General features: G+C 36.2%; 2 protein-coding genes across 6 annotated transcripts in view; one reads left to right on the top strand and one right to left on the bottom strand.

Annotated features, from left to right (window-relative positions):
- The window catches only part of Cmss1 (cms1 ribosomal small subunit homolog (yeast)), a 427,095-nt gene that overhangs the window by 104,057 nt on the left and 299,579 nt on the right, over positions 1-23,459 (top strand). The window lies entirely within an intron of this gene.
- The window catches only part of Filip1l (filamin A interacting protein 1 like), a 311,808-nt gene that overhangs the window by 71,845 nt on the left and 216,504 nt on the right, over positions 1-23,459 (bottom strand). For all 5 annotated transcript variants that reach the window (XM_023721224.1, XM_004636580.2, XM_023721223.1 and 2 more), the window contains one exon: positions 13,500-13,678. In XM_023721224.1, the coding sequence (XP_023576992.1) occupies positions 13,500-13,678 (179 nt within the window). The remainder of the gene's footprint in view (positions 1-13,499; positions 13,679-23,459) is intronic.

Consider the following 23,459-nt stretch of genomic DNA (forward strand, 5'->3'; position numbering starts at 1 on the left):
TTCTTATTTTAATTATTTTCTTTTATTTTTGATGCTATTCTAAGTGAAATTGTTTTCATTTTTATTTTTATTGCTACTGTACAGAAATATAGTTATTGTCACTATTATCATTAGTTAACTACCTAACATAGAAATGTAGAACTGCTCAGAATCCCTGAAAGTCAAAGCATTGGTTTTTCCCTTATTTTATAACATTTTATGATAGTTATTTCATCAGTGTCTAAATTAAATTCTTTAACATTATTTTTATGTAAATATATCACTGTACTAATTTTTCATTCTTAAGAGAAACTTAAGTTATGTTAGCATATCTTAAAACTATTGTGTTGAAATTTATAATTTCGCCAGGCATGGTTTTGCATGCCTGTAATCTCAGCACCCAGCAGCTGTGAGTTTGAGACCATCCTGGGCTATGTATTGTTCAAGATCAGCATGAACTACATGATGAAAGTTTTGAGAAAAAAAAGAACAGTGAGAAGGACAAGAAGAAATTTTTACAGAATTTAAAAGAAGAGGAAATTTATAATTTAGTATAAAATGTAAAGTAGTTAAGGAAAGAAAAAATTATTGTATCATTTGTTTCTGAAAGAAGAAAGTGTTTATAAGATGACAATGACTGTGGGCTCATAATACTTTGTCTCTATTTTGCTTTGTTCCAAATTCTTCAGAAAATATCTAGGGACAGTGTGGAGTTGATAAATCATGTTTGTGAACCTATTCACATCATTGGCAGTGCCCTATCCAAATAACACCCTATGTTTGTGCTTGAGGGAGCTGAAAGAAAGTGTGTGTTGGCTCTCCTGCTTATGATTCTTCTGTGATCCTTTTGTTCACTTAATCAGGTGACTGCTACAAATAAATACAGATTACATTCACATTGCAGGAGCTGCTGCTGTTAGATTAAATCCCTGCTTCTGTTGCTTTTTTTTTTTTTTTTTTTTCAGTACTGGGAATCAAACTTGGGGCCTCTCACTTGCCAACCAGGCACTGTGCCACTGAGCTACATCCTTGGCTCTCTATTGCTTTTATGATGCAGTTTTGCTAGATCTGAAGGCCCCTGGAAAAGGACTAAGAAGCACAAGTATAGAATTTGTGGACCTATCTCTTGAAGTGTCTCCCAGCATTCCCCTCTAACTCCTGCTAGTAAGTGTATACCTATTAGTGCTTCTATGATATCTACAAGGTTTTATATATATATATATATATAGATAGATAGATAGATAGATAGATAGAGAGAGAGAGAGAGAGGAGAGAGGAGAAGAAAAATAATAGAGAGAGGAGAGGAGAGGAGGAGTGGAGGAGAAGGGAAGGAAGAGAAAAGGAAGAGAGGGGAAGGAGGAGGAGAGGTCTTGCTAAGTAGTTCAGGATAACCTTGAACTCTGTAGCCCAGGCTGGCCCTGAACTCAGTTATCCTCCTGCCTTAGCATCCCAGATTCTAAAATTACAGGCACAAACTATCATGCCTGTCTCTAGTTTTTGAGACAGGGTCTCATGGGGTAGTCCAGGCTGGTCTTGAACTCATGGCAGTTGTCCTGCTTCAGCCTCCCTCCCAAATGCTGGGATTACAGGCGTGTACCACTGCACCTGGCTAGTTCTTTATTATTTTTTTAAAGATAGTAATAAAATTATCTAGTGATTAACTTGTTTTGCAGCAAAATTGAAATTAAGAGACATTTTTAGTCATTGATAGCTAATTCACCAATGATATTCCATGGGCACGGGGAGGGGGAAATGCATAAAGCCCAGAGAGTGGTTTGGTTAGAGGAATTATATCTATAAAGTAGAGTAATATCCATCCACTGAAAAAGAATAGGAAGGATATAATAGGACTCTCTCTAACTGCTGAGTATATGTACAATTTTCTAGAAAAATAGCAGACACTTTATGTGAGTTACCTTTGGGAAATAAGAGAAAAACTTCTTTTCATGTAAAATTTCTTTTTATGTGTTAATATTTATTTACTTATATTTCAAGTACTTATAAAAAAAGAACAAATAATGAACGCCCAAGTGTCCCTCATGTAATTTCAATAATTACCACCTTTTGGTCAGTCTTGTTTCTTCTGTACCATTTTGTGTTCCCACACTCCAGATTATTTTGAAGCAAATCCAGAAGCCTTTCAGGATGACTTACTTTGCTTAATTATTACTAAGGTGTGCCTCAGAATTTGTCACAGATGAAATTAAGAAGTAATTTTTCCCCTTTCAATATTCTTGTTATTCTTTGCCTCTTATTTTGTTTATTGATAAAAATATTAGCACCTCAGAGGAATAAAGAGCCACTAATTCTATGCTAAAAAGCCTCTAGGATTTTCCATCCATAGCTCCACAAGTAAGCAATGGCAAGATTGTTCCACATAATTTGAATGCTGTCGTAATGAGTTAATTCTCCACCCCCTTTCAAAGCCACTGGGTTAATGCTGTCATTAAAGTTATGCAATTATACCTGCAGAACAACTAGACTTTTTTAAAAAAATTTTTGAGATAGGGTCTTGCTATATACCTCAGGTTGGCCTGGAACTTGTGGCTCTCCTCCTGTCTCAGCTTCCCAAGTGCTGGTATTACAGGCATGCACCATCATACCCCGGTTCACTTTGATTATTCAAGGAGGAGATTACTAGCTGGAGTTTTAATTAATCAGTAAATCTGTTTAGAATAAGAAACAATTTGTTGTAAAGCAAATGGCAGATGTGTACCCCATGGGAACATTTTCTTTTTCATTGCTAGTTATATTTGGTCTCCATTATAAGCATTATTGGTAAATATGCAATTTTGAGGTCTCTCTGATACTTTGGGAGGACATATTTGTTACCAGATAATTTTGGCAGTGCCATGTAATTCTCTTCACATTTTCCAATAAGAGTATTTCAGTGTTATGTTATGAAATGCCTTTAATATCATATTTATTCAAAATAAAAGTGCAAGCTATAAAGCGACAAAACTATGAGCTAGCTCTTGCTTATTTTAAGAAAAGATACATAGAAAGTACATATTTGCTTCATATCTCACTAGTGTATTTTTCTTAAAGCATTATTTGGAAGTATGTTACCTGTTTGTCAAGCATCTCGGATATTTCAGGCTGTTATTGAGAAATTCCTCCATGTAAATAAATGTATGGTCACAAAAAAATAGGAAAAGTGAAAAGAAATTGAGTTAAATAGGAAAAATAGGTATAGAATTCCTACATACTCCAAATCAACTGATTAAAGTAGAAATTTGACAAAGTGACCCTTAGATCCCATAATTTAAAACAAATCAGACTTGTCAGGACTACATGAGACCAGTACTAAGTGTTGTGATCTATTGCCAAGTATATACCGAGGAAGAAAGGTGAGCCAGGATCCTGGGTCTGGCCTCCCAGGCATGGTGTGCTATATTTTGATCAGAGGAAGTCTCGGGCATTTTCACGAAAGCAACAGAGGTGGTGTTCTAGAAACCCATTAATGGTAAGATCTTAAAAAGATGAAAACTGAATTTGATGGGAAAAGGAAATAAAATGAAATTAGATTGACGGGCTGGCCCGATAGCTCAGCAGACTAACATACCTGCTTAGCTAGAGCTCAGTGGCTGGGTTCAATCCTGGCTTGCTGTGCCTGCCCCACCCCCAGGGCACCTTGAGACAGTGATTGAGACTGGGCAATTAAGACTGGGCGTGGTGGCATGCTCCTATAATCCCAGCACTTGGGAAGCTGAAAACCAGAGAATCACTAGGAGTCCAATCTATGTAGTGAGACCCTGTAGACCCTGCCATAAGTACAGAAAAAAAAAAAAAAAAATTGAAATCATATTGACAAGCTCAAAATACTTTTAAAAGAAAATGTTGTAGTCATCAATGTTACATTAATAATATGTTAGTCATTTTGTGATGTTTGTTTGTTCCCAGAAGTAGCATCTCAGAAATTAAAGCCTAAGGCCTCACATGGTGGCCCACATCTATAATCCTAGCTATTCCAGAGGCTGAGGCAGGAGGATTACAAGTTTGAGGCCATCCTGGGCAACTCAGTGAGACCTTGATTCAAATACTAAATTTAAAAAGGGTTGCTGGGCATGGAAATACCCCAGTACTATCGAGGCTGAGGCAAGAGGTTCACCAAGAGTTCCGGGCCAGTCTGAACTGCATAGTGAGACCTTCTCTCAAAAATGAATACAGGGGCTGGTGAGATGGCTTGTTGTTCTAAAGCACCTACTTAGAACAAGCTTAGCAAAGCACATGAACTGCGGTTCAATCCCCCAGCACCACATGCCAGCCAGCCCCGCCCCCTGGTGGGCTGAGCTGGCCACACACACACACACACATAAATAAATAAATAAATAAATAAATAAATAAATAAATAAAATTTTTAAAAAAATGAATACATGTATGCATACATACATACAGGTACATAAAAAGGACTGACAATATTGCTCAGTGTCAAAACACTTGCTTGGCATGCTGAGACCCTGGGCTCAATCTCTAATAACTCAAAACAAAATAAAACAGCATTACAACAGCATACAAAAGCCCAAGCCAAAAGGAAAGTACAAACTTTTTAACATCATGTTCAAAATAAGGTCTGATTCAAGAGTAGTTCCAGATTAAGTTATGAAGTATTCACTGGGTGTTTTTTTTTCATTGTAAGTAATGGTATGCATACATGGGATTATAAAAATATATACTGGATGTTTCAGTTTTTAAGAATGATTGCAATAAAAGACATTCACACTAATTCCTCTCAGAATGCTTCAACTCCCTTTAAACACATTTATTTCATTTTTCTTGCCACTTTCTGAAGCAGTTCTGAAGGTCCTCTTTCATGACTTTTAATGCAGTGAGATTAAAAATACAGTGAATTCTGCTGCTGAGTGCCATTTGGGGCAATGCAAGCTTGTCAAAGCATTATAACGTCTCCTCATTCACCTATTGTCTGGATCTTGATACCATGTAACTTCTAGCACTTCCCCAAAGTCAAAATGAACATGAAAAGTAGGCATTTTAAATTGCTTCAAAAAATTGAGGCAACTACAACAGCACAAGTAAAGATACTCATGAAAGAGAACTTCCAAAACTACTTCAGAAAATAGCAACAATGATGGGATAAGTACATTTAGATTGAGGAGGAGTATTATGAGGGGAGTCAGTAACAGTAATAGAATAAACACTTGACTTCTCCATGAATTATCTGCAGATTATTTTATGAGGGTCTTGTCTTTTCTTACTATTTTATGAGGGTCTGGTCTTTTCAACTGTATTATAGTTGTATCTTAAGTTTATTCTGGACCTCGAGTTTGAGTAACTACTACTAATAATTCTACGGAAAATGACATTGAATATATTTTCAGAAGATTTGAGTTCCAGTTTGAATTTGAAACTATTTAGCAGCAAGATTTTGGGATTTCTTAACTTAGACTAATAGACTTCACTTTTCTCAGTTCAAAACTCAGAGGACTGGTAGTCTTTTCTAGCTTAGATTGTAAGATTCTGAGGCTTCTAACATTTTTACAGTTATCTGACTATTATGGTTGTATTAACATGGATAAAAATGTTGTGAGTGGATCTAGGTTTGCAAAAGTAATATTAGATTCAGTTTGTGAGACATGAGGAATAGTATCATATACCAAAATTTAGATATATTGTAAAAATGGAAGTACAAGCTGGGCATCATGGTGCGCTCCTGTAATCCCAGCACTTGAGAGCCTGGGGCAGGAGAATTGCCATGAACTTGAGGCCAACTAGGTAGGCTACATCAGTGAGTTCAAGGCCAGCCTGCACTACACAGTGAGCCCCTGTCTCAAAACATAGAAACAACCCAACCAACTAACAAAAATGTATTTGGATTAAAATTGATGGTAGAAGCATTGCTATGCTCACCAAACTTTGGAGAATGAGAGTTAGATTCCAAAGTTTGAAGTAAAAGGCACTTATTTATTCATGCGTAATAGTTACATCATCACATATTATTAGAGCTGAAAGAAACATACAACTCATGTTGTCTACTTTGCTTTATATACAGGGAAACAGCATTCAAGAAATGGAATTTGGTACTGGCCCTGCGACCAGGGCATACTGAGACAGCAATTGAGAGTGGGTGTGGTGGTGCGCATTTGTAATCTCAGCACTTGGGAGGCTAAAAAACAGGAAGGATCACTACAAGTCCAATCTGTGTAGTGAGACCCTATAAATTAAATTAAGATAGAATAAAAGAAATGAAATTTATCCTAAATTATACCCTCAGTATATAACTGATGTGCAACAGACTTCCTCTCCCTCCAAGCTCCTAGCGTATCTCACTGTTTGTTGTTTTCCTTAGATTGCAATACTGAGAAATGCTTGATCATTATATATCCCCATGCATACACAAAATTATTTGTAAGACTTAACTTTGTGGGAAGGAGAATCAGTCAAATAGCATTATCACTGTTTCTGAATTTTGAGTGTGGAATTAACTGGCTTCCCAGAAAAAAGCAGGAATAGCTATTCTATTTATTTGCAGACAAAGTGAATTTCAAGCCAGACTGATTAGGAGAGATAAAGAAGGTCACTACATCCTTGTAAAGGGAACAGTCCAAGAGGAAGAGATAACAATCATAAATATACATGCAACAAATATCAGTGTACCCAGCTATATAAAACAAAGATTAACAGACATGAAAAATCAAATAAGCACTGATATAGTTGTATTGGGGGATCTCAATATCCTACTGTCACAAAAAGATCAGTTAGACAAAAATCAACAATAAAATACTAGAACTGAACCTACCTTTGGAACAAATGAACTTAGTAGATGCCTACAGAATGTACCACCCCACAACATCAGAGTACATATTCTTCTCAGCTGTGCACAGGATGTTTTCCAATGTAGACCACATATTGGCTCATGGAACATGCTTAACTAATTGCAAAGTAATTGAAATTATCCCATGCATATTATCAGGCCATCATTGAAATTGGAAATCAGTAGCAAAAGAACTTCATAAACACATGGAAATTAAATAGCACCCTTCTGAACAACCAGTGGGTCACAGATGGAAATTAGACAGTTTCTGCAATGAAATCTTAATGACAATACAACATACCAGACAGAACTCATGGGACATAATGAAAGCAGTCCTAAGGGAAATTTATGGAATTAATTGGCTTGTGTGGAAATTGGTGAATTGTGTGGTTACAAGGGAGTATTTTTGTGACACCTGTTGAAAGTCAGATTACAATGTATAGTTTTAAAACACCCACACGAGGTACTTAATCTCTGTATCTCTGCTTAGATCCTGTTTTAGGTATGAGGGGGAGTTAATGCCAAGCTGCTCATACTATAATTTGGTAGAGACTGCAGTACCAAAATATGTGTTTGTGTTAGGTCTCAATTTTGTTTTGACAATGAACTGGATCCCATGGCAAAGATCAAATGGAGATCTGGCATCTATTTCACTACTTCAGTATATAGTGTCCAGAATATATAATATGATAGATTCTTGCCAGAAGACTGGAAGGAAATTATTGCATTTGTGTACAATGTAATAGTTTAGTGTGCATGAAATTTAAAACGGCTGGCTTTCCAAATATTATTTTTACAAAGTAGACTTACAGCATTGTACCCAATCTGTTTTGCTTTGTAGAGTATTCATAAAAGTTGAAATTTCAGACCAAATAAACTGAAAAATCCTAAATGGCAATAGTTGTGAGATAACTGTGCTAAATTCTGTAGTGACATTCTCTAGTGTAAAGCATTTATTGATCTCTACTGATCGTGAGTGGTTTGTGATCATGATCATTACTGTTACGTTATTTTACCATAGTGGTACCTTACCTGTCCATCATGATTTTATAGTGCCTTAGAAGCATCACTGTCAAGTCTTAGAGTCTACAGTAGTGTGTCTGTTTTCACAATAAAGAAATTAGTTGGGATTTTATGTAAGTGATGATCACATCTGCCTTCTTCATCCAGGATCTAGCACAGGACATGGCGTGTAGCAGATTTTTGAATAATTTTTTTAATGAATCAGTGAATGAGTGAATGAATGCAATCAGTACTGGCTACATGATTATCAAACTAATTAATGTTTAAAGCATTCTTTCATTTATTTATTCCAAGGGAGCACCCAAAACTTCTTGAGAGTAGATCCAGTATTTTTTGCGAGATGCTTTGAAAGTGGTCCAGTATATTCATCTCACAATAGAGTCACATAGGACTTAAACATTATTTCATATATATTGACTGATGCCACTGAACAATATAAATCTGCCATAGTAGAGAAAGGTTTATGATAGAAATCTTTGTAAAGCTGCTTAAGCCTAAGTAAGAAGTGGAAGAGGTTTGTTCTTAAAAACTCAGCACCAAAGACTTGCCTAGGTTATGCTCTAAACAAGCACCTCTTTTTTTTTAAATGCTGTATTATTTTATTTTTTATAAAATCTGAATACATTTTACATTCATCAAAGATGTCTCTATCGTCTTACTTATTTTTACATTTTTTAAAGAATTATTAGTATATGTTTGCTGATAGTGCAGTTTATAGTCTTGGAGAGTGGGTATGTTTACATACTACAGCTTTCTTTTTTGAATCCTATATTCCTTTTTTTTTTTTTTTTTTTTAATGTATTTACTACAGGATCTCCAGGGTCTCACTACACAGGTCAGACTCATAGTGATCCTCTTGCTTTCAGTCTTCCAAGCTGTGGGATCTCAGGTGCATGCCTGCACATCCTGGGGGCAGAGCCAGCACAGCAAGCTGGGGATCAGACCCTGGTCCCTGCATCTGCTGAATCCTGTTTTCTTTCCCTTTCTCTTCATCCTCTAATTCCCATATCCCAGTTTCCATTTTTGTTGATATTATTGATCTTAGCTCATGTTATGGGATATAGTGTTTATATTAATAGGGGTTATTTAGTTCCCGCACATGGCATATCTTCTTATTTCCCCTTCCCCTGCACTTCGCCCCCTCCCTATTTCTTTGGACCTCTTCCCTATTGCAAAAGATTCATCTCCTTGTCCCTTTCTATCCATCTTTTATTGCAACTCTTGAAACTGGACCTCTGTTGACTTGACTACCATGGTCCCTGCATCCCCTTCATCTGTCTCTGTCTAGTGAATCCTGGGAAGAACAAAAGCAAGAAATTCATTATTTTTGCACTATATGGCTTCTGAGAAATTACCATGTGAACTCTTGATTGGTAAAATGAGAATATCTGTGCTAATCTACTTAGGCTTATAAAAAGTACCTTAAGGCTTTAAAAAAAAAATATATATATATATATATATATATATATATAACCATAACACTGTTTGTTTCTTATTCCACTAGTTATTTCAAGCACAAAAACATCATAATATATGATTATACAGGGTTTATTTTTAGTTTAACATTCTGAAAAAGAATTCATGTTTTCAAAATAAAAGATTTTTTTCCTTCACAGTCTTTTCTCCTGTTGAAACTAGAAAAAAATCTGCAAGATTTTTTGAAAATACAGACAAAAACTGGCATTTCACTTAGGGAGAAATTTTACAAAATTACACTGTATAAAAGTGATTTTTGTTTTGGCTTTCCTGTGAAGCCATCCTGAAAGGCATTGGTTTTATGTAAAACTTTTCACATAGACTCCACTTGTAATTCAGCTAAGTACATAATTTAGGTCATCAGTAACATATTCACACAGTGGAACTGGTCAGTGAACAGAGAAGTCATGAAATGGGTTATAATATTGCCATATGGATGGACCAAATTACACAGATTACAGCAAAGGAAATTTTACATTAACAAGTTTGGGAACAGCTTTCATGAGCTGATCTCTGCCCCCAGCAACCCTCAGGTGAAAAGCCAGTTGCTTACTGATTAAAGCAGAGACATCAATTGGCAAACATTTTGGCCTGAACTCAATGTGTGACATCAGGCTCCTTTAGGGTTTTCCACATAAAACAAGTTCTCCAAAGTAAACACAGAAAGTGAGCCTTATATCCTCTCATATCTCAGTAAGTACCTCAATCATGTGTTTCTTAGTGTTTATTTTATTTTTGTGTATTTACCAATACTTAATATATGAGAGGTAAACTCACAGTATTTTTAGTTCTTAGTCAGATAATATTTTGTGGTTATTCTCACCCAACACCCTTTCTATGGGGCTTAGGATAGCTTTTATTTTGCTGTAGTATTAAAAGTTCTACCACTTTGGGAGTGGCCTGCATCACTTTGTTTGAGGAAGGAAATACATGTTATTCTTTGACCCCTTAGGACAAATTAGTGCAGCTTTTGTGAGCAGTGGCTGTGTGCCAAAGTTTGAAGGACTCAGTGATGATGTGTTTTTTGCCATGTCACCTAAAAATGAAACATTTGACTTGGCATTTTATTCCTGTGCATAACACTTCCTCTGAGTATATTTACCTGAAATCATAAGAGTTTTTCCTCCATGGCTCATTTGCTTCACTGGTGTTCACTTAATATTTTACTGCACGTGGCCTTAAAGCAGGTGCAAGCTAGTCGTACCGCATGAGGGTTACAAAAGGCAGGAGGCAGGGAGAGTGAGTACATATGTAGCTCTAGTGCCAAGATATGGGACTTGTGATACTGTGTAGATAGAGCAGAGGAAGAACTATGTGTCATGTGATTTGGGAACAGGTTTATCATTTTCACACCCAGAATTCCAGACAGAACTCATTCCTTGACAAATAGAAATACGTGAATATTCTCATATCTTCTGGAATGGTTAAAGAAGGAATGAGAAACACTCATTAGTCACTTTTTCCTATTTCTTGGTAATGACATGTTCAGTTTATTCTTCAAGACAAATTTAGTAACCTATAAAACTAGGATCACTTGAATTTTTCCTCATAGATGTAGAAATACCTTTCTTAATACACTGATTATGTGGTATACACATTTAATATTTATTGTTTGCTTTTCCTCCAGCACATGGCCTTTATTCCCACTGATCTTTGGTATCCACTACTCAGCATTGTACCTCTTTTCTCCCAGTGTTACAGTGTCATTTCCCCATACCTTTCCCTACCCTCCTCTAGTATACAAGAAAATATAGCAGTGAATATTAGAACTGTCTCCCAACAGCCCTCCACATTCTGGACCAAAATTTATACCATCTTGCCTTCCATGTGGCAAGCCACTGGGCAAGGACAGTCAATGTCTCTGTTCCATGGCAGGCAACACTCTGATCTTGGTCTGTAAATGTTTGCAATAGGGACAGATGAAAGAAAATGTCTGTGTTTAGCAAATGGCAAATAAATGTGTAAGCCAAATAAGGCCACTAGTGCCAGACTGCAAGCGTTCATAATAATGTTTAGTATAGCAGTCTCATTAAATAACAAATCATATATTGTAAAATCTGAATTGAATCTTCCCTTAGTGCCAGATTTCTTGTGCTCTTTTTTTTTTTTTCTTGTGCTCTTTTAATCTGCCTTTGTAGATATTTCAGAGTCAGTGAGGGATAAGGTAACAAGAACATCATTCCCACCTCCTTGCTACATTGCCATGTAATAAGTAGAAAACAAACCTAGAAAAAAATAGACTGAGTGGATGGGTCAAGAATTCTCTGGCTCTCTGAGCAACTGTAAGATAGAGTGACAAGAAACAGAAGATTGTCCTTAGCTTAGCTATTGGAGTAACTTCAGTTACCTAGCTAAGGTATGAATTGGAAGTATTTGAATAAAGCACTTCAGATTGCTAGTATTTTGGAGATGGTAGCTCACAAATAATTTTTTTCTGTATTTGTCTGTGCATTTTGGTGTTCAGGTTATCTCTGTAACTGATAAAATTATGTATGAAAATCACAAAAGTGGAATAGAAGCCTGATAAAAATTTGACATGACAAAGATCAACTATTTTTTTTAATCTCTGTAGTATCAGTGAAGTTTAATTGTTCTTGAAATTTAATATGGATACTCATACTTTCTAACCTGATTCAAAATAGAGGGTCAAAGTAGAACCTGGGAAAAGCCCTATGTGTGGTTATAAAGTGCTTATCAACCAGACTCAACTGTGCTTTATCAAAGTACAGCTTCACATTTTAAACTTTTACATTCTCATTTCTTATTTATTGTTTTATTTTCAGTTTGACTTCTGTCTTTCCTGTCTTATTGAAAAGATTCATTAAGTTACCAGTTTTCTTATTGCTCAATCCTGGGGTACTTCTCATTCTTTTCTTCAGTATATGGTACTATTTAACTGTTCACTCTTTTTTCGAAAGTCTTTCTTTCCTTTATTACTTTTTTTCCCGACTGGTTCTTTTGGCCTTCTGGCATTCTTTCTAAGCTTCCAACTTGACCGCTTTTCATAAGAGAAACCATCAAGCACTGTTGTATTCTAGAGTTCCCTTCTCAGCAGTCTGTCTCCTGACACACCAGCATTCATAGCTTTAGCTGTAACCTACTGCAAATCCACATAACCAACTTATCCCTTTCTAGACCTGCATCTCTTTCTTTATTATTATTATTGTTTATAATTATTTATTTGGTACAGGGTCTCATCATGAAGCTCAGCCTCATAGTGATCCTCTTGTCTCAGGCTCCCTAGCTCTGGGATTACAGGCATGTGCCACCACAACAGGTTTTGGTAACTGGGAACAAACTCCGATCCTTGTGCTTACTAGGTAGGCACTTAGACCCCAAGCTATCTCCCTGGCCCTAGACCGACATTTCTGGACTATAAGTTATCTTTATGCATATTCCTTCCAATAGATATTGGACTACACTAAGGCACTTCATACGAAACATGTCTACAATAGAAATCATATCTGTCTAACCCTCTAGATGGAAATCATGTTCTCTGATCCAAACCCCACAAAAACAAAAAGCTGTGCACCATTTTCCGTATTTCTTATCTTTGTAAAATACCAAAGTGCTTATAAATAACTGTTTCCCTGCTCTTCTGTGCAGTATTACTAGGCCTTAACTCATATGGCCTGTGCACCACAAATATTTCCCATTTACCCCTCTTTGTTTTCTTTATGTGCTTCCTACCTTCAATCTAAAGCACTTGGGTCTTTTCTCCATGTTGCTTAATGGTTCTTTAAAAAAGAAAATGCCTAATCATTTTATTGTCCTTAATAGTTTTCATTTGCTCCATATTCTCAAGCTGTTTATGGCTAGCCTTCCATTTTCTCATTCTATAGTGTCATCTCTACTATCACCATATGGAAAGTTTGAATTCCTTCAGTATTCATGAGTTTTTTCACCTTGGTACTATGTACTTGCCTTCAATATACTTTATTTTCCTTTCCTGTTTGCTTAAGGACTAGATAGATATCTGTTACCTCTTATATATGCCTTTCACAGGATACTCCCTTGCAGAGTTAAATACACAGTGTTTGTTTCTGTGGTTTTTATTGTACCTGGTTATTCTATTTGATAGTAACTTTAAGCATATCTTTATCCTTATCCTGAATCATGAGATCTTTGAGGACAGTGGCCATGTCATATTCATACTTGTATCCCTGACAGCTGGTACAGAGCCCAGCTGATAGTGATAGGTTAGTGATAGTTTACAGGATGGGTCTTGTTTCAACTGAAGCAGTCTTACCTTTCACATTCCTGTTCTAGTAAGTTTATAAATTCGTCACTCTTCTCCATGTATTCTTTATGTTTTTTCTTTTCTTTCTCCAGCTCTAATATGGTTTGCCTGTGGGATTTTTCTACCATTAAAAGTTGTTCCAAGAGTCTCCTGTGAGATTCTTTATGCTTTTCCACCACTTTGTCCAGCTACAAAAGAAAATGCATTTATAGCCTGTTAATGGCAAAGTGTTCACAGTACTGCCATATTTCACACTTTTTAGAATTGTTCATGTTTTTGCTAACTCTGCAATAAGTATTTTGATGTTTAGTTTTTATCAATGTGATGTTTTGAGGGGAATTTTGCATAATTATCTTTTTATTATCATCAGATATTTTGAGGGAGAGCTATCTTTGCATCTGTGGGTATTGGAATAATTTCCACATATCCTCTTTCTGGCATTCTTGTTTCTCTCCCCCAAGAGAAACTCTGGAATGGCAGAGAACAGACAATCCTTACCCAGGGTTTGATTCTTTAGCTTCCCTAGCTGATCTCCATCTGCCACCACCCAACTTAAAGTGCTGCCTACTATTGTATGATGTCTCTTGGATCCCTTAGTCTCTTTATTACACATTGAAGTATTTCCATTAAAATAGCTAAGATAGGCAGATAGGTGAATAAATATGCAGTGTGTTGGTGTATGGTATGAACATGACCAAATATAAATTGAGTTCTTTCTGCTCTTTGCAGCTCTAGTATCTGTTATAAAATGGTCATCCTGTGTCTGGTCTATGCATTGTCTTCCCTATGAGTCCATGAATCCCAAAGGATAGGGCCAACTTCCAAGTTTTCTTAAATTCCTAGCATATGTCGCAGAGCTTTGATTATCATCTATGCCCTGTGTACATTTCTAGATTGCAAACAAGCAGGCAAAGAATCAAGGAAAAAAAAAGAGGCAGGGAGGACAGTGAAAGCAAATGTAGCTCAAAATTATTGCCACATTAAAAGCGATTAAGAGCATAATTTTAATACCGTGTGGTTTTCTAGATTAAACACTGGATGTTATAACTATAATATGTTGGGGTTTTGCCCTTTGTTTTTATCATAAAATGTTGAAAATTATGACTTAGTGTGAATTTAACACCAATTAGCATTTTTGGTACCTTTTTTTTTTTTTTTTTTTTTTTTTAACTTTGAAGCAGATTCTTGCCAAGAAACCAAATTGTCTATGAAAGGGCTTGAACTTGTGATCCTCTTACCTCAACCATCCACAGTACTCCACTTAGTGTTTTGGGGATGTTCAGTGTACATCCTAAAAAGCATACACTTGGCTAGGAATCCAAAACACAAAGAATAGAATTAAGAAGACCTATAGCATACAGAACCCAGAAGCCTCTCTCTGACCTCTAAATGCTTAAGTTGGCTGTTCTAAATGCTTAAGTTGGCTGTTTAGTTTTCCGTTTTTTTATCCCCTTCCTTTTTGTTCTGTCTTTTGCTTTATTTTTTTGTGTATTATGTAGTACAACCTGGTCTTAAACTCACTGTGCAGCCAGGCTGGCCTCTGACTTACAGCAGTCTACCTGCCTCACCCTCCCAAGTGCTGGTATTACAAGTATGTACCACCATGCCCAGCAGTTGTTTAATTTTCTAATGTGGGTTTGTGGTGGTAACTTCAAAATAACTGATTATGCACTTGCCTCTGTTTTTGTAATAAATGCAATCAGTCCTTTTATGAAAGGTAAAGCTATCAAATAGTTGTATTTACTGCTGGCAGAAGTACTATTAACTGACTGTCTTCTAAAAGGAGGCCATGATGTTGCTGAAGTAGTTCTCAAATAACTACATTCCTTTGCATAACCACTACAATGCTTTATAAGGGAGACTCAGATCAACTGGTTTTGATTTCTTGTGCTTGACAAGTAGGCATTGTGCTACTGAGATATATCCCTGGCCCTCAACTGCGTTTGAAATTCAAAAGTAAAGGAATGATAAAATAAGCCATAATTTAGAGAAATTATCCATTGATTTAGAGAAAAGATTTGATTTAATTTGTCACAAGATGGACCTTCAAAATAATAAATGAATAGTTACAGTTACTTGGAAAATAAATGAATGACTTAAAAAGTTTTTTAAATTAAAAAAAAATCCTCCTGCTATTCAGATGTGCACATTAAACTTTATTCAACCCAATGAGAGAGTACAGAAGACTTTTGCACTCTTGATTGCCAGTATGTTTCTTTCTTCTTTTACATATTGGTGGTTGTTTTCCCTTTCTTTTTTTCTTCTCTTCCCCATCCCACTTTATCTTTCCTTTTGAGCAGTTTCTTTCCCTTTCACAATATCATTTGTACAGTTTGGATCTTATTTACTCTTTCACTTTCTTACATCAGTGAGACAGTATGATGTTTACACGTGTGGGTCTGATTTATTTCACTTATGAGTATGATCTCGAGTTGTATCCATTTACCTGTGAAAGACTCAAGTTTGTCCTTCTTTATAGCTGAGCAGTACTCCATTGTATGAAAACACCACATCTTTTTTATCCATTCCTCAATTGATAGGCATTTGGGTTGTTCCCAAGATTTATCTATTACATATTGTGCTGCTGTCAACATGCTAGCGCATATGTCACTGTGGCATGTTTTTAATTCTTCTGGGGAAAAACCCAGAAGGTGAATATCTGTGTTAAATGACACCTTTAATCCTAGTTTTTGAGGGAATCTCCACACTGATTTCCATAGTGGTTGTACCAGTTTGCACTCCCACCACCAGTGGACGAAGGTTCCTTTCTCCCCACAGCTACACCAGCATTTGTTATTAGTTGACTTCTTAATGATAGCCATTCTTTGTAGGGTGAAATGGAATCTCAGTGTTGTTTTAATTTGCATTTCTCAAATGACCAATGATGTTGAACGTTTTTATATATCTATTTGTCATTTGTATTTCTTCAACTGAGAAGTGTGTGCTCATCTCAGATGCCCATTTTTCTATTGGGTCTTTGAATTTGCGGGGGGCAGGGGTTCAGATTTTTTTTTTTCATTTTTTTATATGTTATAAAAAAAAGTCCTTTGTCTGAAGAGCAATTAGCTAAAATTGTTTTCCACTTTGAGGGTTTTCTTTTCACTCCTTAGATGTGCAAAAACTTTTTAATAAGATGAGATCCCAGTTATTTATTTTTTGATGTACTTCCCGTGCATTTTGGTTTTTGTTCAAGAACTCTCAGTTTTCAGGGAAAAAATATATACATATACATATATAAATATATATGTATAAACATGTATTATGTATATATAATATATGCATTATGTATCTACATATATACACACACAAAAAATAGCTAAGATAATTATATTACTAATTTCTACTAGTTCATTGAAAAGAACAGTTTGTTTCTATTATTTAATCAGTTTTGCATACTTACATCTTGTAATCTGAGCAACTACTTTAAAAATAATAATATGAAATATATTAACCATTGTTAATTTCCTATCTTGTTTTGAAATTCTGTATTACTGGTTTTCTCTTCAAAATAATTTTTTTAATTAAAAAAATACATATTGGTAGTTGTTTGTGCATAAGGATTTAGGAAGGCTGGAAAGGATTGGTGCTCTTCATTTATTACATCAGGCTTCCCCCAACTCCTACCCTCAGGCCACTGACAGGTCAAGTCTGTGGCCTGTTATGAATTAGGCCACATAGCAAGAGCTGAGAAACAGGCAAGTGAGGGAAGCTTTATCAGTATTTATGCTGTTCCCATCTCTCCATTCCTACCGGAGCATTATATCCTGTATTAGATTGTCACTGGAGTGGGAACCCTACCATGAACTACACAAAAGGGATCCAAGTTGTGTTCTGCTTGTGAGAATCTAATGGCTGATAATTTGAGGTGGAGTTGAGCTGATGATGCAAGCACTGGGGAATGTACTTATTATGTATTGTAGACATATACTAAAAAATAATAGAATTCCCCTTAACGTCTGTGGCAGGAAAAAGTGTCTCTGTCTCTGTGAAACCAGGCATTGGTCAAGACAACTGTGTTATGTGACACCCTAAGTGGCTTCCCTCCTTATCCACTCTAATCAGTTTCTAGTCTGTCCTTGGGCTAGGGAGATACCTCCTAGGCATAAGTGCTTTCCTGGCAAACACAAGGTCCCGAGTTTGATCCTCAGTATCCAGTGCCTTACTAGCCCTAGAACTGTGCGTGGTGGTGCATGACTGTAATCCCAGCACTGGGGAGGCTGACACAGGAGGATCACTGCGAGTCTGACCTGCATAGCAAGACCAGAGAGAGAGAGAGAGAGAGAGAGAGAGAGAGAGAGAGAGAGAGAGAGAGAGACTGTCTGTCCTTACCTCAGGCAACATCATCTTGCACCCCTGACTAAAGGGCATTTCACTATTCCTCTTGCCACTGCTACTTCAGCACATTTCCACTCCATTCCCCACTTTCTCATCTTCCCTTTAGCTTACTAGAATTCAGGAAATTCTTAGAACTCAGCGTAGTGCTTCAAAACTGCTTCTTTCAGTGCTGAGTCCTAGAAACTTGTCTTCAGTGTGTTTCTCTGAAACTTTTCTTACTCTCTTCATTCCTCAGAATTGTTTATTCCTATATATCAGTGTTGGTGAGCTTGCGGCATGCATTTTGTTTTTCTTTTAAGATATAAAGATTAATATATGAGTTGTTATTTTCTAAACTAAAACCTCAGTCAGTGTTCAAGTTTTAGTGAAGTATTTGCACTTTGTGATAAATAAATGAGTTTTGGGTTGCACTTAGGTCACTCTTCTTTAAAAGGTTCACCATCACTACACTGTATCAGGGTCTAATTGTCTGGGTGTCCTTCTCTCAGATTCCATGGTTCTCAGGAGCTTTTTTGGATTTGCTACATGCTAATTCAGTACAACCATGTGGGTAATTGAAGACAGTTATGCAGTATAACAGCCATTGTTGAATTCCTATTACTTTGTTTAGTGAAATTCTGTATCGTTTCTAATTTTGGGTTACTATTTTTATTCTCTTTAAAACAAACAAAAAGATTTAACAGAAAGAAATCTTGCAAGAAACCCCCAAGTTAATGAAGTTATCAAAATAATACCAATATTACTTTTGAAGTTTTATTTTCTGACTTCATTTCTCCATGTTCCTCTTAGAAAATATGCCAGATGTTTTTCACTTTGGTCTGTTTTACAGTTCCGACAGCTCAAATAATAGACCTGATCTTCTGTGAATACCTAGCCTCTTTACTGTTCATTACCTCAGGTTCTTCATTTATAAATTGAACTTGATGATTTATAAGATTGTTTCTAATGCCACAATTTTCCCAAGGTAGCAAGTATTTTTTAATGGCCTATTCTGCCATACATACCTAATACTGTGATAGTTGCCATGGAGAACTTAAATGAAGTTTGAACTCTGAGTGTTTACACTCTCACTAGGAAGATAAGATAAAGATATGAAACAATTAGGAACTGTGTAAGTAAGGCAGTTTGTCATTAAGTACTAAGAGAAGAATGTTCCCTTTTTGTCTGTCCCTACTTATAGTCTGAATGAAACTGGGGAAGAAAACAGGAAACCCCAGATTCATTTCAGGGATCATCAAAAACAGAACAATTGAAAAGATGGCTTCCTAATGTTTCCTGTGCGCTGACTAGTTTCCACCTTGTAAAATACACAATTCAACTCATTGCCTAGGAAGAAAAAAACATAGTGTGTTTCATTAGGTTGAATTTTTTTTGGTGATTCTGCCATGGTCAGAAGGACTGAAGCACAGAGAGGCGCTCCATCTTTTTTCCTTTTAGTTGCTTAGTAGTTGTTTAAAAGGATGTGTGTGGGGAGTATGCATGCTAACCTTTGTTTTAATATATCCCAAGTCACAAACCACTCTGATTTTTCTTTGCTATATGGCTTTGGTTCTTTTTGTTATTTTTCCTTCTGTCTTTGAAGATTGTCCTTTTCCTTCATTGTTTTTATCATTATCATTGTCATTATCATCATATTATTCTAAATATACTAGTAAGTATAAAGCTAGCCTAAAAAGCAGGAAAATTTGTCTTTTTTAATAGATTAAAAGTAACCAAATGTGCCATTCATAAAGTTCCCCATATTCTTCCTTGTCTGTACTGCAGCCTGATACTCCTTGAGAACACTGGAATCCTGACAGTCTTTTTATTGCATCCACTTCTTAAGACTCTAGAAATGGAGCTGTGATTCCAGTGGCTCCACACTGCCCCTGGCAGGTCTTCCTGAAGCCTTTCCTTGTTTCTTTTTCTTTCTTTTCTTCATTAAAAAAAAAAATTATTAATTTTATTGAGAAATAAATAGCAATAAGACAGTTTTAAAACTGATTAGGAGGACAGTTTCAATAATTAATACATTGCATATTGTTATCTTCTTCATGGTTACTCATAGTACAAGATGCAGTCTAAACACCATTAGTACAACTCTTTCTTCTCATTGAATTAAGACAAAGTATTTGTATAGCTATCCCATTTTGTATAAACAGATACAAAATGGTCCGTCATTCGTATCTCCTTTTTTGTTTAGTTTTGTCAGAGATGGGTATTCCATTGCCATTTAAATATTGTAGGTGCATGAATTCAGCTAAATAATCCAATATAGTCAAGTAGTCCATAATAGTCATGGGTTATCCATAGAACTGGCAATGTCAGAACTTGTTGACTTGAGCCTTTTATAGCTCAGCATATTAATATGGCTTTACTTTTTAATACCTTGTTTTTGTACTTTTCTGCTGGATGGTTAAGACCAAGATAAAGCAAGACCTATATAACAAGAAATGTAACTTTTGTACTCATAAGATCAGTCAGATCCCCTCATGATTTACCCTGAAACCCTGTACAGCAGTTTGTAGATTGTTTGTCAGTGTCAGCCATGTGGATGAGTCATGGCCATTGCTTGACCAATTTGCTGTCTGTGAAAGCCTGAGGGAATGTTTTCTTTTTATGTGACTCTCCTTAGGTACACTCTACATCCTCAATCACTTTTCTCTGTTGTCCCATAATCTCCTTGAACAGAAAATTTGGAACACAACTGAATTACAGGTTGTTACAGTACAGTTTCTCCTATTTCCTGAGTCTTCATTGACCTTGAAAGGCTAGGACAAGGGCAACACCGTGCATTTATATGCACAAGATGGTTAAGGCAGTGACCCTGAGAATTATCAGCAGGTTTTTCAAACTAGCAATTAATTGGTAGTATTCTCACCCTGACTAACTCTATATGCTGATACCTGTGAACTAAGCAATTGCACTGAAGATAGCAATGTGTAATACTAGGGTCATGCTTGTAATGCCTGTCATTCTGGTCTTCTAAATATGTACTGCTTGTCATGTCATATCAATTACCGCTATACTGTCTCTCAAGTAAATGTTTTTAAAAAAGGGTAATAAATGAAAACAAGAGATAAGAAAATTAATGTCATAGGACTGTCCTGCTACAATGCTGTATATGGTTAGATTTCTAAATATCTGTGTAAAAATATATAATTGTTTATTTCTTTTTTTAAAATATTTTTTATTTATTTTTCTTCACATTCTGTAGGGATTTAAAGTTTAACATATCAATACTTGATGGAAAATACCTGTTCCATGTTATGTCTAAGATGTTTGATATTCAGACAGATAGTGTGGTTCAGCTCAACTACCTAAGTTATAGGGTAATAATATCATCAAGCTTCTCTTCTGGAGAGTTAACAACTTAAGTTTGCGGACCAAAAATTAGAGCAATAGAAGGGCGGCAAAGACAGCCAACATTTCAGCCTTTCCTTGTTTCATCCTCACTCCGCATAGTGAGAGTTTTCTCTCATTCTTTTCTTGGTCAATCCCACTACAGTCTTCCTTAGTGCACTTAATTTGATAGGATTCTGAATGCTTGTCTAATTTAGCTGAACTTTCATGTGACTCTTTTCCTTAGTCTACATCAGCATCAGTCTCTCTGTGTGTCTGTTGTTCTATAATTTCTTCCCTCCCTCCTTCTCTCCCACCTTTCCTCCCCTACCACCTCTATTTTTTTTTTTTTGAGACAGTCTCTGCAATTCAGGCTGGCCTTGAACTTGCCATGTAATCCACACTATCTTCAAAGCACATTTATTCTCCTGCATCAGCCTTTCAAATGCTGGGATTACAGGCATGCACCACCATGTCCAGCTAGCATCCAATCTCTATGTTTACAGTACCTATTTGAAGTCTATGCAATTTTAAATATGCAGGCCTAGACACATCTTTGCCTTTTCATTTTTATCTCCTGTCTGGTAGAAAACCATCATCAAACATGAATTCTCTGCTGCTACTTGTAACTTCCTATCCTTCTATATTTATAACCTCTTCATTCATTGTACTTTTTTTGTTTCATCCTTTTTATATTTTTCCAGCCCTTGTCCTACTCTTGATTCTCTTTCTTATATCTTCTCTACCTCTTTCCCTTCAAACTGTTCCCACAAACACAATCAAGTCTTCCTTTTCAAAAAATGCACACACACACACACACACACACACACACACACAGCTGGGCATAGTGGTGCATGCCTATAGTCCCAGCATGCAAGAGACTGAGGCAGGAATATCACCACAAGTTCAAAGGCAGCCTGTGCTACACATTGAGTTTAAGGCCAACTTGGACTATATAACAAGACCTTGTCTAAAAAGAGAGACAGAGACAGAGACAGAGACAGACAGACAGAGACAGAGAGACAGAAACAGGGAGGACGAAAAAGACAGAAAAAAATAAAATAAAGTATACACACAGACAAAAAGGAAGACTTGCTCTGAAGCTAATGAAGCTTAAGTTTCAGAGTTCTGCAGCAGTTCAAGCTGGCCTTGAGCTTGCTTCTTCACTTATATGGGCATCTTCCAGCGCTTTGAGAAGACCCAGGAATGCATTTACCTAGTTAAATATTTTGTAAAATTTCCAAAAGTGAGATATTTTATTTGTAATCAATTATGACCTGTCTTTTTTCCATTTGGACTTGTCCTCCATCATACTTCCTTTTATGTCAAGTAGTTTTGGAATGGCTATAAACATTTTAGGGGTCATGCTAAAAGAAAGTTCAGTTAAAATTTAAAGCAATGTATTATATGGTTCTCACTCACTTCCATATATAGTTAAGTCATTGCTAGCCATCTTGAGGTAGGAAAGTCTTCAGAAATACTTAAGCTGGCCACTATACTTAGAATTGTCAAGTAGGGAAAAGTCAGAGGTTATATTGCATAATTATTATGTCCTTTAGTCCCAGGACTGAAAGCTTGTGGCTTAAAGAGAAAAAGTGGTTCAAAATATGTGAAGCCAGAAGCTAATTAGTCTATTAAAATTTCTATTTGAGTTTTTAGCTACAGGTTTTTTTTTCCATATAGTTCCTCCATGCTTTTAAGAATTTTATATTTTATCTAACATTTTAATATAGTTTTTAGAGGTATGGTTTCTAAGTGTAGTTTTTTTTGTTTTTTTTTTTTCTTCTTTTCGGAACCGGGGATTGAACTCAGGCCCTTGTGCTTGCCAGGGAAGTGCTTATTCCACTGAGCCATCTCCCCAGCCCTGAGGTATGGTTTCTAAACAACTCTACATTTTATTTTTTCATTTATGTATTTGGTACAGGGTCTTGTTACACAGCTCAGGCTCATAGTGATCCTCCTGTTTCAGCCTCCCCAATGCTGGGATTATAGGCATGCACCATCACCCCAGTTTCAGTGGCCAGGGCAAGGCCAGCACAGCATGCAGTACTGGGGATTGAACTGGGTCCTTGCACTTGCCAGGCAAGTGCTTAGACCACTGAGCTATCTCCCCAGCCTACAACTCTACATTATTGCTAGAAATGGAATTTCATCTCTACTCATTTTTCACTTCGTAACTTTCTTGATTCATCTGTCAAAATTCCACCTTGTAATTGTATTATCTGTGGTAGTCTATGGTTGTATACTTAACTGGTCATTTGCTGTCTGTCACCCTCTTAGGTATTAAACACCCTAGAATATATATATGATATA

Source organism: Octodon degus, unplaced genomic scaffold (genome assembly GCF_000260255.1).
Source record: "Octodon degus isolate 3935 unplaced genomic scaffold, OctDeg1.0 scaffold00081, whole genome shotgun sequence".
In the NCBI taxonomy this organism is placed as follows: Eukaryota; Metazoa; Chordata; class Mammalia; order Rodentia; family Octodontidae; genus Octodon; species Octodon degus.